The sequence below is a fragment of the Mastomys coucha genome, unplaced genomic scaffold (assembly GCF_008632895.1).
Source record: "Mastomys coucha isolate ucsf_1 unplaced genomic scaffold, UCSF_Mcou_1 pScaffold3, whole genome shotgun sequence".
Classification (NCBI taxonomy): Eukaryota; Metazoa; Chordata; class Mammalia; order Rodentia; family Muridae; genus Mastomys; species Mastomys coucha.
The window spans coordinates 64,217,644-64,232,573 of NW_022196909.1; the positions used below are offsets into that span (position 1 = coordinate 64,217,644).

The 14,930-nt window shown below is 45.5% G+C and overlaps 1 protein-coding gene across 5 annotated transcripts in view; it reads right to left on the reverse strand.

The window, feature by feature from the left end:
• Daam2 (dishevelled associated activator of morphogenesis 2) overlaps positions 1–14,930 on the reverse strand; it is a 116,749-nt gene that overhangs the window by 27,432 nt on the left and 74,387 nt on the right. For all 5 annotated transcript variants that reach the window (XM_031346512.1, XM_031346513.1, XM_031346510.1 and 2 more), the window contains exons 4-11: positions 14,906–14,930; positions 14,354–14,448; positions 10,391–10,724; positions 9,317–9,427; positions 6,229–6,332; positions 4,363–4,429; positions 3,314–3,431; positions 803–941 (exon numbers count right to left, since the gene is read on the reverse strand). The exon at positions 14,906–14,930 is cut by the window's right edge and continues 50 nt beyond it. In XM_031346512.1, the coding sequence (XP_031202372.1) occupies positions 803–941; positions 3,314–3,431; positions 4,363–4,429; positions 6,229–6,332; positions 9,317–9,427; positions 10,391–10,724; positions 14,354–14,448; positions 14,906–14,930 (993 nt within the window). The remainder of the gene's footprint in view (positions 1–802; positions 942–3,313; positions 3,432–4,362; positions 4,430–6,228; positions 6,333–9,316; positions 9,428–10,390; positions 10,725–14,353; positions 14,449–14,905) is intronic.

Sequence of the window (14,930 nt, forward strand, 5' to 3'; positions counted from 1 at the left end):
AAAGGGTCAGAGGAGAGTGAAACAGAGACAAGAAGAGAAAAGCCAGCCATACCACGCACATGCCCAGGCATACACACATGCACACATGCATGCACACATGCATACACACATGAATGCACACAAATGTGCATTTATATATACATGTATGCCATATATACGTGTGCATATATATATATATATATATATATATATGTATGCATATACACTTGCATGCACATATGCATAGGATACTCCCCCCATCCCACTCACACACACATTTCTATTCTGCTCTCTAGAGCCTCAGAGGAGAGGCATTAAGGCTAAATCCAAGACATTTAAAGTTGTGTTACACTTGAATCAGCCCTCTCATTTACAGTAGCTTCAAATGATTTTAAAGACTTCTGCAATCCAAGAAGACACATGCACACGATATATGCAAAAACATGCCAGAGAGAGGGGGGGGGAAAGCAAAATAATCCTCAATTCAAACTGGAGGACTCTGCTGGCTCATGAGCTGTAGCCCACTGGCTAGTGCTCCATGGAGGACTCTGCTGGCTCATGAGCTGTAGCCCACTGGCTAGTGCTCTGTGTAAATGCCCTTAGCACCCCTCCTCCATTCATTTGGCCTGGTATTTTGCTACAGAAACAAGCAAAGTTGCTAACTCAGCCACCACACTGGAAAAGGCTTTTGTATACTATGAACAGAGTTCCTGAACATTCACATGGGTTAAAGAGGGAGCTGAAGTTTTGCTGGAAGAATCCAGAGTGGAAGAGAAGTAAAGATGGATGGCAGAGGCCAGGGTGGAGGCCAGGCATAACTCACATGTTGACGATGTTCCTGACATTAAAGTTTTCCAGTGGGGCCAGGTCAGGGTCCACACCTTGCTCATCCTGGAGGACGATCTGTTGCAGGATGCGGTCCAGGAGCTGCCACTGCTGGAAGTAGCCACCGTTCCGCTTGTCTGAGGGATGGAAGACATGTGTCTACCCTGAGCTCTGGAGTGGCTGTCTAAGCTCAGGCCAGCAAGGCAAGCCTTTCCCCATTTCAGGGAGCTAGCTCCTCATCTGGTGGAAGAGACAGCACTGCTTCCGATCATGGAGACTCCCAATCCACTCAACTCCTCATTATCTGTGGCTGGCTTTCATGGCCGCTGTGTAAACCCTCCTAACCCTTTTCTACAGCATGAAAGGCTCCTGTTTCCTACTGAGGCTTAGCATCCTGTGCCCTGTGCCTGTGAATGGCTTTTTCTACTGTCTATATAAAGCACCTGTTTGAAAATACTACCTGATGAATCATGAAGTCTGCAGGGAAAACGTGATCTTCATTTTCATCTTACAGAATAAAATGGATGGCAACTGCTTTCCAGGTGAGTGCTGAGACCAACAACATGAGTTTACAGGGGAGTGGAAGCCAGGGAGGCTTCTTGGTGGAGATTGCCTTCAGCTACGAAGGTCTCGTTGATCACAGTCTACCTGGATGAGCACTTCCGTTTTACGAGATAGTTACTACCTCTCCTTCCTTGGCTGCTTCATCTTTAATGCCACTAGGAAAAGCGACTTTAATCTTGACATCAAATTCTGCCTACAACTACAAGCTAGACAACTGTGTCTTCAAAGCCCCATTTAGAGACAGAAGATGAGGGGCTGCGTACATTGCCTGTGGACCACCAAATGGAGCCACGGGGAGCAGAAGGAGTCAGAGTCTAGCACCTTCTATGGAGATCTGGGCTGAGTTTTGGATTTAAAAAGAAAAGTGTGTGTGTGTGTGTGTGTGTGTGTGTGTGTGTGTGTGTGTAAAGGCCAGAAGATTTTTTTTTCCTTTTTGGTTTTTCAAGACAGGGTTTCTCTGTATAGCCTTGGTTGTCCTGGAACTCACTCTGTAGACCAGGCTGGCCTCAAACTCACTCTCTGCCTGCTTCTGCCTCCCAAGTGCTGGGATTAAAGGCGTGTGCCACCACCACCTGGCAGGCCAGAAGAATTATGTCACATCTTCTGGAGCTGGAGTTACAAGTATCTGTGAGACACCCAACATGTGCTCTGGAAACCTGAACTCAGAAGAGAAGCAAGTGGCTTTAGTCGCTGAGCCATTGTCCAGTCTCTGGGCTGAGTTTGCAGAACTGTGGCTTCCTGGTGCAGCGCAGCGTGTTCAGCTCGCTTTCACACTACTCTACCAATGCTATGTTGCCAACTTGTTCACTCGCTGTTCCACAGGAATGCAGCAAAGGCCAGGCCACAGCTCCATGTTTCATCTAAAGCCTGACCCCAAACAATGTCCCTGTGTGATAAACTTACTCAGAAGTAATGGCATACAGGTTGTCCCAAGGTTTGGAGACAATGTGCTAAGAACCTCTCATCAGACAGTGCTCCAGGTGGAACGAGATAAGTTGTGGTTGTCACCAACACCATTATCAATGTGACTTTAGTGATCCTGATGAGGCTCATCATTACAGAGGACCAAACAAAATTTCAAGATATTCTATTTTTGGAAAGCTAAAGTAAAAAAAAAAAAAAAAAACCTGAGTGCATCTGAGGCTTCTTTCTAATTATATTACGGGCAACAATGAGTGATTTTGAGTAATCTGTTCCCCAAAACACGTGGATTTGAGAACCCAGCCACCTGCTCACAAGATGCCATTCGCTGTCCATGAAGAAGGCAGGAGTCAGCAAGAATGATAAAATGTAAAAACCAAGCCAAGCATGAGGCTGGGGAGATGATTCAGACTGGTAAAGTGTTGGCCACGCAATCACCAGGACCGAGTTCTATTCCTAGTATCTAGTGTAAAGGGGCTGGAGGCACAGAGGCAGGAGGATTCCTAAGGCCACTGGCTAGCCAGCCTAACTGAATCTGTGGTTCCAGGTTCAGTGAGAGACCCTATCTCAAAAACTAAGGCGGAAATGACTAAAGAACACACCTGATACTGAGTTCTGACACACACACACACACACACACACACACACACACACACACTCCAATACACATACACACAAACACACATGCATATACAATCACACCATAGTCAAAACAAACAAAGTAAAGGTAAGCATTGCATATCTGTTCTCTTCCTCTAAGCATGAAACTTCCTTTTGCAAATGGACCTGCTATCAACAGATCCCAGCAGATGCCTTTTGCTCATGCTCAAACTTCTGCTTGTTGAACTATGAGGCTGAAGTTGCTCTCACCATTTACTTAGCTCCACCCTCAAGGAGGCAGGAGGCAGCACAAAGATGGAGGAGCTCGAGTCACTGGGCCAAAGGGAACGGTGTCAGACACTCACATTGACCTGGTGGACCAAGACTAAGGCTTAGAGAGTGATAACAAGAGCTGGGTACTCACAGGGCATCTGCAGGCAGTGGTGCAGGACGGAGAGCAGGCAGGGGTAGGCTTCTGTGTGCTTCAGCTTCCTGTGAATCAGCTCAAACATCTGCGAGGCACTTTTTGTGTCAATGTGGACCTGGGAGAATTTAGACCACAGTGAAAGGGGGAGCCAGACAGCAGAGGAAGAAAATCAAAAGCCGGAAGATCCTCTTTCGAGATCTTCTCAGCCCCATCATCCATCTTTCCTGACTATCACCCAGGAGCAAAAGAAGAAAGACAGATGAGATCAGAGGGAAGAGTTTGTAAATTATACAAATAAGTTTCTCCAGCTCAGCACCACTGGCATTTTTGGGTAGAGAATTCCTTGGTGGTGGGGGTGTGTGGAGCATTGCTTGTCTTGAAGAATGTTTAGTGATACCCACAGGCCTACACCCTAGATACCAATGGTATCCTCCCACTTCCCTCCCCAAGTTGTGACATGCCAAACATACCCACTCCTAACTAATGAACCATGGGTAATAGAGCCGCGCTGACTAGGAGCAGCTGATCCACACTAAGGGAAGGAAGCAGGCATAGATGCTTCCGATAGCTGGTGGCCTGTAGCTCAGGCTTTGTGAGCATTAGTGGATGATGCTTATTGCCTGCCTGTAAGTCCTGCCCCCAAAGAGGCTATTGTTTGGGTGAGATTGTATGATAATAAAACATGTGAGCAATAGAGATGTGTGCATTCAGAGCTGCTCAGATGACATAGATAGAAAGAGGCCACCTGGGAAGTTTTAGGGAGTCAGGGAAAAGCCAGCTCTGGGAAAGAATTTGAGACTAAGCATGGCCACATGGTGGCTATTTTACTTTGTGGTTTTTGGTTTCCTGGGGAGCAGGTGACCAGGTAGCTCATGAGATGAGGCTCTAAGAGCCAGCATACCATCAGAGTTCCTTCAGAAACAGGACCTGGACATGGGGTACCACTGGGGATCCAGACAGCACTGGGCTGATCTTAAGCATAGACTCAGGACCAATGGTTGTGACCTAGACTCCATACAACTATTCCACGCCCACAGGCACCTCACCATGTCAAACCTCCGGGCTAGCTCCAGGTCATCCTCATTCCGGACCATCTCAAAGAAGTCTAAATGCCTAGAAAGATAGGGAGGGTAGATACAGGGTACAAAGAAAGTGATTTTGAAGCCAGAACAGGCCTGGTAGACAGTTCCAACCCCTTCAAAATCTCCTTACTCTCTGAAAGCTTTATTCAGGTGAGGTGAAGGCAAGACCAGAAGAGGGTATGCAGTATACGCCAACCTCCTTCTCCTTGGTAAGATTTCATGGGCTTCCTTTAGAGTGGTGACACCAGGGTCCAGCCACCACAGATCACATTTCTCCACTTTGACCTTTTTGTCCAGGGACACAGTTGTCCCTGGGTTGGGGGAAGCTGCTTTGCTTGCTCCAGGTTATTACTAATGTCCTTAGTTACTTATCAGTATCCCTTAACCCAACCATGATGGATCAAATATGCAATCCCAGCACTCAGAAGGCTAAGGTAGGAAAGTACCATGAAGTTGAGGCCAGCCTGGACTATATATTGAATTCCAAGCTAGTCTGGGCTGTAGTATAAAAACCCTGTCTCAAAAACGCAGAGGCTCCACCCCTAACTGTGCCAAGCCGAAACACTTTTAAGCACTGCTAGGTGCCTCTTGGAGGATAAAACTGTCCATTTCCAAGGAGCACTCTCTTCCCAGTATTACCACATTGTCTCCAACTTAGTCCTCAAAGCAGATCTCTCCTTTATTTTCCTTGGAAACACTGCCCCCTTTCCATACCAAAATAATTGTTTCTCTTTTTCTCCTTCTCCCTTATCCTAGTGTGTGTATGTATATGTTTATGCATATGTGTATATGTATGTGAATATGTATGTATATGAGTATATATGTGTGTACATGCATGTATATGTGTATGCATGTGTATGTGTATATATGAATATGTATGCATATGAGCATATACGTGTGTACATGCATGTATATGTGTATGCATGTGTATATTTGTGTGTTTGTGTGTGTTTGTGTGTGTATGTGTGTGAATATATATGTGTGTATGTATGTGTACATGTATGTGTGTATGTATGTATATGTGTGTGTAGGCACGTGAGTGTGTGTGGTATATGTCTGTGCTTTATGCACATTTGGAGATCAAGGGAGGATGTTGGCTGGGTGTCCCTTCTATCTCTCTACCTTTTCTCCTTGAACCAGGTCTCTCACTGAGCCTAGAGCAAAACTGGAGGTAGCCAGCAAACCCTAGCAATCTTTCCGTCTCCCTCTTCCACAGTGTTGGTGTTGCTTCCTGGCAGCCATAGTTGGCTTTTTACATGGGGCCTGGGGATCTGAACTCAGTTCCTCATGCTTGCACAGAAAGAACGCTTACCTGCTGAGTTATCTCCCCAGCCCTGCATGCTCTCTTCTTAAAAGTCATTGTAATAAAGGACTTACACTAGTGACATCGAACCAACGTGGCTCACACAGAGGAACATGATCAAGCATTTTGATCAGCAGGGAATTTACAATGCATATATTCGCGGTGGAGAAATTCTTTGTAGAGTTGGACATTTAGCATTTCTGCTCCCTCAAAACTGAGAGTGTCAGCAGTGTTCTCCCAGACCAGGTTGAAAACCAAAGGACATCTCTCTGCCACCAAGCACCTATTCCTAGATGTCTCAGAGGCAAGACTACCTGGACCTGGAACTACTGGGTTCACATGTCAGTAACGTCAGGGCTGAGATAAGCAGGCCAGTGTGCGTTCGCCTGCCATACCCGGTGCTGACTGTAAGATGAGGATGGGTATGGTCCCCAGGGGAAGAAGATCCTTGTCTAAGGTCCTAGCCACCCCATCAAGAGGAGCTGCCATCATAGATTTATGGTGGGTCTGGGCAGCCGAGGCCTTACTTGTCCAGGATGGCGTTCTCGTGTTGCCGGAGTTTATCAATCACTGGCTGGATCCCCAGCATCAGGAACTCATACCGGAGATGCAGGCGGAATTCCAGGTTATCCTGAGGGTCACCAAAGGAGGAGGAGACTCAGTGGCTTCTCATGTTCAAGAGAAACACCCATAGACCCTGTCAGCATCCAGCTCAGCCGTGGTCCCATATCACGTTCTGCAGCAAACTCATTAAGAAGCACTTCCAGAGACTGCCTCTGACCTTGCTATTTCTCTGAAGCAAACCCACCAACAAGGCCCTGGTCGGCCTCCCACTTCACTCCAGTCCCTCGTCAATGTTCACTAGCCTTCTGGTGTCAGAGAGTAGTAGTGTTGCACAGCAATAAGACAGGGACTTGGCTATGCTTCTGCTCCACTGTCTATTTTTGTAGCCTTGGTTAATTTATCTGGGGGATAAATAATATTATTTAATATTAATTAATATTAACAATAAATGATATTATTTATCCGAGGAGATTTGAATGATAATGACCTCCATAGGATGACATATTTGAATGATTGCTCCACAGTCTATGGAACTTTGGGAAGGATTAGGAGGTATGGCTTTGGTGGAGAGGTGTGTCACTGGGGGTGGGGTTTGAGGTTTCAAAATCCCACACCATTTTCCCAGTTAGTACTCTCTGCCTTTTGCTTGTGAACCATATGTATGCATGTGTAAGTTCTCAGCTTCTGCTCCAGTGACAGGCCTGCCTGCCTCATGCCATGCTCAGCACCATGATGCACATGGCCTTAAAGCCCCCAACAGACTCTTTCTTATGTAAGTTTCCCTAGTCAGGTGTCTCATCACAGCCAGAAAACAAGGCACTAAGGCAGAAGCTGCAGCTAAGGCAGGGAGTGGGCCATTGCTGTGATGGGCCTAACCACAATGTGTTTTGGAGAGATATGGAAAATTTTGTGACTTTAAACTAGAAAAGCATTGACTTCTGTAAGTGGAGCTTAACAGGCTGTCCTAGTTGGAGCTTGGAAGTTAATAGTGCTGTGAACAATGTGGACCATGCAAGTTTCATAGGAGCACAATATGAGCAACTGGCTTAGAGACCATTCTCTTATGATAGTTTGGCAAAGAATGTGGCTGCTGATCTCCCTTGCTCTGAGGAGCTGCTAGATTGAAGAGCTTTGCACTAATTTCACTAACAGAGGAGACTTTAAGTTAGATTTTAAAACTGACTGTCTTGTGGTTATTTTTGATCACTCTTATGCTTGTCTACAGTGAAAAAGAGCAAGTGGGCATGAAGAAAGACACAATGTACAGTTTAATTTAATGTTAGAGCCAAGGCTTGGGCTAGAAACCATAAGGAGAAATAGAATAAAAGGAGATCTATCTTCAGGGTGAGACCCAGAGTTTGAGGTCCTCGAAGGCGTCAGAAAGTCAAAAGCTATGCAAATGCCATTCGAGGAGGGGGCCAGGTTCCACTGCAAACAGACAGCCTAACTTGGCAACATCACCATGTGGTCCTGGATTTAGAGTTAGGAAATATGCAGGAGTGAAGGAAAACCTTCCTCCCCAGTTAAGAAAGCCCCCAGGCGAGGGAGGTGTGTGGTAGGGATGTCCCTGCATGGAGGCCAAGACAGGCCACTGGGGGAAGCTGTGAAAGAGAAGCCCAGCTTGTACCAGAGACCCCAAGATACTGGAGATGTCAGACTCATGGGATGCCTGACAAAAAGCACTGTGGAGCAAGCATGGGACCAGCCCAAAGAGAGAACTGTGTTGCAGCCAGCAAAGCTGGAGGGAAGAGCCGTCTAATCCCTTTGACACCTGATGTAGAGCTCTATGATTTGGAGTTTGTCTTGTTGGGGTTTGGGTCTGCTTTGGTTCAGTATCTCCTCATTCCCCACCCCCCCTTTGCATATTCTGTGCCATTGTGTGATGGAGGTATATAATTTGCCTTTTGATTTCACAGGGGTTATAATTAAGAGGTTTTCTTGAATCTCCAAAGAGACTTTGGACTCTTAAATAATGTTGAGACTTGTTGAGACAAAAGACTATGGGGATTTTGGAATTTGGACTGAATGCATTTTACATTATGATATGGCCCCAAGCCTATGTGATAGTTTGAATGAGAATGGCCTCCTGTAGGCTCATATATTCAAATGATTGGTCCCCAGTTAGTGAAACTGTTTGGGAAGGATTAGGAGATGTGGCATTGTTGTGTGTCACTGGGGAGTGGGGAGGCACACAGGCTTTGAGGTTTCAAAATCCACACCATTTCCAGTTAGCGCTTTCAGTTTTTTTCACATGCTGATCAACATGTGAGTTCTCAGCTGTTGTTTCAGTGTCATGTGTGCCTGCCTATTGCAATGCTGCCCACCATGATGATCATGGACTCTAGTCTTCCAAAATGACAAGCTTAATAAAACTTTTCTATAATTGTCCTTGGTTATGGTGTCTCATCACAGCAACAGAGAAGTAACTAAGATGGTTCATAGTCTTAAAATTTGCCTGACATGGTGTGACTTTCAACAGATCACGACAAAGGAGTGTCATAAAGGGCTGGTATTGAAGTCACATGATGTCACCATCTTAGGGATAGATTGTTCTGTAGAATATCTGATATAATCCAGGTAATGATAATTGCACATGCGTACAAAGGCAATCTGGCAAGAGAAGGGAAAAGGAGAGAACATTAATTGTTCTCTTGGCCTCTTCTGTCCTCATTGAGGATTTGTGCCCAATTCACAACGTACCATGTTACTGCTGAAGAAAACTGCCCAGAGCCTTCTCAGACTTAGAACCAAAAAGAATAGTGTGGGGAGAAAGTCAGAATCAGTCCTCAGCATCACACTGAACAGCCACTACTAGATGGATTTGGGTCCAAGGAAGGCTGGGTCTTTGGTGGAGTCAGGTAGGACTCCTGCAAGCCATCCTTCCATGGCCCCAAGAAAAGGACATAAGAAATTCTAAAGGTATCAGAAGACGATAATGTCAGCATTGGTCATACCTAACCGATGCTTCTCTCCTTCTCTCTGGCACTGGTCTAGGAAGCTCTCAAACTCACATACTACCCAAAGTCCAAAAGTAAATGGAAGGGGCCTCACCTCTCCAGCGCCAGCATTGAGGACAGCATTGATGAAGGACATGATGGCTGTCTTCAGGTTTACCTCATCCCGGTACCGGCCCAAACTTCGATCCAGTTCATTCAGCAAAGTCTAATAGGAAGACAGGGATGGTTGGGGAAGGGTCTCTGGATGCTCACAGAGCAGCCTCTTCCCCTCTTCTACTGTCTTTCCTTCCAGCCACCTAGGAGACCTCTCTGTTCTCTCTGCCTCATCATGCCTCTCCAGCTCATGGGGTCCACTCCAGATCTCACCTCTGGCTCTCCTCAGCTCAGTCCCAGGGCATGGCTTCCATTGCTGCTCTCTGACTCTGCACCAGCTGCTAACAGTCCATGGCCATTCCTGCCCAGTTCCCCAACCTCATGGATGCTATTTTTAGTCTCTACATCTTTTGCAAAGAGCCAGGGACCATTTTCTGCACAGGCTCACTGCTCATTTGCAAACGTGTGATGCCAAATCAACAGCCTTGCTCACAAAACACAGAGTTTGCAAAGTTAGGTCAACTACTGAAACTTGATACCAGGCACTCAGCTAGGACACTTTAGAAATGCGCCAGTAGACACCTATGGATTCTTCAGTCAGGTCAGACAAAAGGATGTGGCTTAGCATGGCCTGCATTCCCAGGGCTGGTCCCAGTATCCACAAATTTGGCATTCACCCAGGCCTAAAGTATAGACCCTCCCCCTCCCAATTGTACTCAGTTCAACAATTCTTGTCTGGGTCCCTATCGTGAGGCAGATGCTGATTTCAGAGAGCCTGGAGCCACAAAAACATGAAGCAAAACAGTATCTTGGCCTCAGGGACCCACAGTCTAGGGAAGAGGACAAATCTGTTTTGAAAGCCAGACCACAACTCTGAACATACAATTTCTTAGGTCTCTTGTAGGGAGACTTCTGGGTCCTAGCTCTTTCTTCCTTCTGTGAGTGGACAGGGCAATTTACCAGGTGTCCCTTCCTTCCAGTTTCCTTTATGTGGTTCCCAGTCTCTCTTGCCTTTACCCTGTGCTGTCCCATCCGTCCCCCAGCTGATGCCCCAACCTTCCAAACCATTACCCACCTGGAAACGCGTGCGCTCGGCTGCATACACCTGGTAGTGTAACATGGCCTGTAGGACCTTCTTGTGGCCTCCAGGCACAAGGCACACGGCACCCAGGATCTCCAGCACGGCAACCTTAGTCTTGCTGTTCTCTGTGCGCAGGCTCTGAGCGATGATGCTGATGGCCTCAGGTTGTGCCAGGACATGTGCCCGGCCCTGGGAGTTGTTCATCAGAGCCTTGATGCAGCCAATGAGAGATGTGTGGATGCGGCTCTCACAGGTGGTGTGGTCCATGCCCCGAAGGAAATTCAGCAGACAGGTCAGGCCTTCCAGTTCGATGAAGCGGGTTACAAATCTAAGCCAGAGCCAAAAAGAAGTTTTCTGGTTTTGAATTCCACATACATTTTACAAATAACAACAATCCAATATATACACTGTTCACCATGTTTCACTTACAGCAGCCTCTTGGCTCATTTATGTAGGTTATCCATAGGCCCAAACTCTCAACCTTGTAGAGGACTTAGATACTCTCTCTCTCTCTCTCTCTCTCTCTCTCTCTCTCTCTCTCTCTCTCTCTCTCTCTCTCTCTCTCTGTGTGTGTGTGTGTGTGTGTGTGTATGTACACACCTGTATGTGCAGGGCCTGAAAAGCTACAAGAGGCATTAAATCTCTGGAGTTGGAATTAAAGACAGTTGTGAGTCACCCAGTTTGGGTGCTGGGAACAGAACTCAGGTCCTCTGAAAGAGCAGAAAATTCTCTTAACTACTGACAAAATCTCTCTAGTCCCAGACTTTTGAAAGCACTGCACAAAGATCCCTGTGCCCACAGATCTCCAGGAACACCAGGAATGTTAGGCACACAGGATAGCCCTCTCAAAAGAATGGACATAAAACCAGTTCTTCCATCCAGAATGTTGGGAATTGGGGTGATTAAACAGCCCTGTGATTGTCATTATTGGGCCAGGCCATAGCAAGATCTGAATCAGGACTGAAGGTGGCTAGCAATCTAAATGACCCTTACAGCCAGGGGCTCCCAAAGCTCTCACAATCCGGACCAGATATGCTAATAGTCTGAATGATGAGGGGTGGCTAATACCCCAGATGACTTCCACACTACCTTTATGACCAAGACCAGGCTGGATCCTTGCCTAGGCCCCTAAGCTTGTGCAGGCGGCGTAGCTCTAAAACTCACCTTTTCAGAAGAAGTGACATGCGCCCTGAGTTTAATTTCTATGTAATTATACTTCCATGGGCACTGGGGATTGTATTACATTAAAAATCCCCCCAAATTATAGTGTGTTTAAATTTGTTAGGAATAAAGTGTCTGGCATCAGACTTTCTCGAGGTTTTGATCAAGGTTAACAAAGTCAATTTGAACTGAATTCTTATTTTCGTCTCTTTAAGGTTCATTTCCCTGCCTGCCTACATTTACATTTTATGTATATTTTAGTTTTTATTGTGTGTGTTCTCGTGTTTGTGCAAACACACCTGTGTGTGTGTGTGTGTGTGTGTAGGCAAGATGTTAGTGTCAGGTGTCCCCTCTGTTGGTCTCTACCCTATTTCCTGAGAGAGGGTCTCTCAGTCAATCTGGATCTAGCCAATTAAGTTAGCCTGGCTGGCCCTCAAGCTCTGGGGCATCATCTATCTCTGCCTCTCAGCAGTGGGGCTCCAGATGCATGGCTTTTAAATGGGTGCTGGAGATCTGAAACCAGGTCCTCGTGCTTGTCCAGCCAGGACTTTACCCACTGAGTCATTTCCTTCAGCCCTGTTATTTACATTTTAAATACTATGGTAGTATCTTCCCAAAAGACTTGTGTGTTGAAAGTTTGATCCCAATTGTTAAAGCTGGTTTTGGAGGCTCTATAAGCTTTAGGAGATGAGGGCTAACTGGAAGAAGTATGTCATTGGGTCTGTACCTCAGAAGGGTTTATAATGTTCCTGCATCCTTCCAGCCTCTCCCATCCGCTGAGGGCAGAGCAGCCTCTGCCATACACTCCCACCACTGTGGACTTTTCCTCACCAAGGACCAGAACCAAAGTCCAGAACAGCACTTGCACCTCTGAAAGTCCTTTCTCTCCTCAGCTGTTTTTACCAGGAACTTGGACTCAGTGACATAAAGATAATTTATATACTAAATTTACATATCACTGGAGGGAGGATGGATGAAAAAATGCTTATTATCAGTACAGTGGGTCAACCTGAAGACTTATCTCTAATCAGATCAGGCATTGAGAGAATTATTGACAGGAGACAGTTCAGCATGGAAGAGCCATTAAAACTCAGAGTCTAGGGACCAAGGCTGGAACGTTCCCTTTCAGGAGACCCCGTGGAAAACAGCAGTTATCTCCATACTTAGCGGTTACAACCGTTTAGCACAGGTACTCTTATTCTGGAGTCTATGTTCCCATAAAGAGCCTCTGGGAAGCACTCAGAGTTCGAAGACATCTATGGGAAGAGGGAATTATGCTTTCATCTTGGATAACCTCTAACTGAAAATTAGCATTCTGTCAATGACAAATGTGGGTGACCAACCACAGAACCATTAGCTGAATCAGAGAATTTGCTACCCAAATAAATCACTGATATTTTCATATCAAATTATAGCTGTTGTAGATATCTCAAAATATCATTTTCACACATCGGTACTTCAGGATTATAGTGCTTATCATCCCTGCTGTCAGCTCTCACTGTTCAAGCGTTAAAAAGCACATTTATTGCTATCTGCTGCATTTTTAATATTTGTGAGCCTATTTTAATTGAATTGGCTTATTCTTCAACTCTGTTTGTTTGTCTCTTTTATGTTGTTATTTAAAACCATTACCTTCTAGGAAGCAAGATTTTAGCTTTTATCTGAGTCTGTGTGAGCGACATCTATGGCAATACATTTTTAAAAATGTCCTAGAGAGCTTAATTTAGTAGCATAATTAATGATCTGAGAAAATGGCCATGAATTGAGTTCAGAACCAGTATTTATAATTAATATGTAAATGTATCTCTGTGAATTTTATGTTGTGGAAATATCAACAGAATATGCTTTCAATTTAAATTAACAATATATATGTTTATTTTCCCTCTATTTTATGCTTTTCTGTATTCCACAAAATTTCTACATTGATGTTATATGATTCTTGAAATCAGAATTCTACTGAGGGGAATTAAAATAAGCTTTTGTTATAGACTATTATATATTATCTTTACCATGCAGCATGGACATAAACTCTAGCCCATACTTCATAGAAAAACATATATAAGAGCAAAATGTAGAAAATAATTGGGTAATTAGTGGTGTATACCAAATATTGTTTTGAATATCATTTACTTAATCACAAGTTTATATAATTTAAAATGCAATGAAAGATAGGTCTAATAACTCATTTGCAAGATTACTGAGGATTTAACAGTAGGCTTATGCAATCTTAGAAGCCACTTCAGGCACGCCACTGGGAGGAATCAAAAGCAAGGGACTCTTGTGGCTCTAGACTGCCTTTGCACTCTCCACTGTGGTCTAGGAAGGGAGAGAAGCATTCCTGTGGCCTTTGGAGCACCCACTCATCCCCTTTCCTTCCTGCCCTGCTCCCACTCCAGATGGCTAGAGCACACCTGTAGACTCTTATGTCGCCTCCTAGTGTGGAGGACTTCTCACCCCAGCCCCTCTTCCTTCCTTGCTGAGCTGTCATTCTGCCCACCTCTTTTCAGAAAGCCTTTTATTATACACCACCTGCCCTCAAGTCCTATTTCTGCTGCCTCAGGACCCAAGGCCTGTCTATTTCCCTGCACCATCTACCCTCATATCCACAGCCTTCCAGCAACCAGTGAGAGAAATGGGAACCAGGAAACAAAGAAGAAAAATGTGGACTCTTAAGGAATTCTGCAAGATTGGCAATAGGACCAGCATGGATCAGGGCACTGTGCAATACAGGATGACAGAGCCCTGGGCAGGGGCAAGGTAGGAAGGGAGTAAAGAAAAGGGGACAGTCCCAGTCACCTCATGGGCTGTGTCCGAAGGGCTGTCTTCAGGTCTTCTACAACTTGACTCCTCTTGTCTGTCTCCTCATCTTCAGTTTCATACAGGTTCTGCATCTGAGACCCACAGGTAAAGGGGATAGAAGTCATACTGCTTGCCTTCCAGGCTTCTGGAAGCTTCTAGACCACAGGGTAGCTGTGGCTGGAGAGGGCACATTTCCCTTGGGAAGGGGGGGGACGACTCAGAGAATGTTCTACTATGATAGGCTCTGGGAGAACCCAGGTTCTGGTCTGTGACTTAACTTTCTGTATGTAGGAAATAGAGAGAATTACTGGCCCAGCCTAGTTCCCAAAAATATGTGATGTCCAATTGAGCTAATATGTGCTTATCTAGTTAAGAGGACTCTGAGGTCTGAGGCGGTGGATCATGTAAGATCTCAAAATTACTGGAAAGTTGCTGAGCCTCAGCGAGTATGGCACTGAAGAGCAGGAACGATGGTTTAGTGTCGGGGGATCCACGGATTTCCAAGACCTGTCTATATGGAGACAAAGTAGGAGAAGAGTGTACACTTACGGCAGTCATGGCATTGATACGGTCA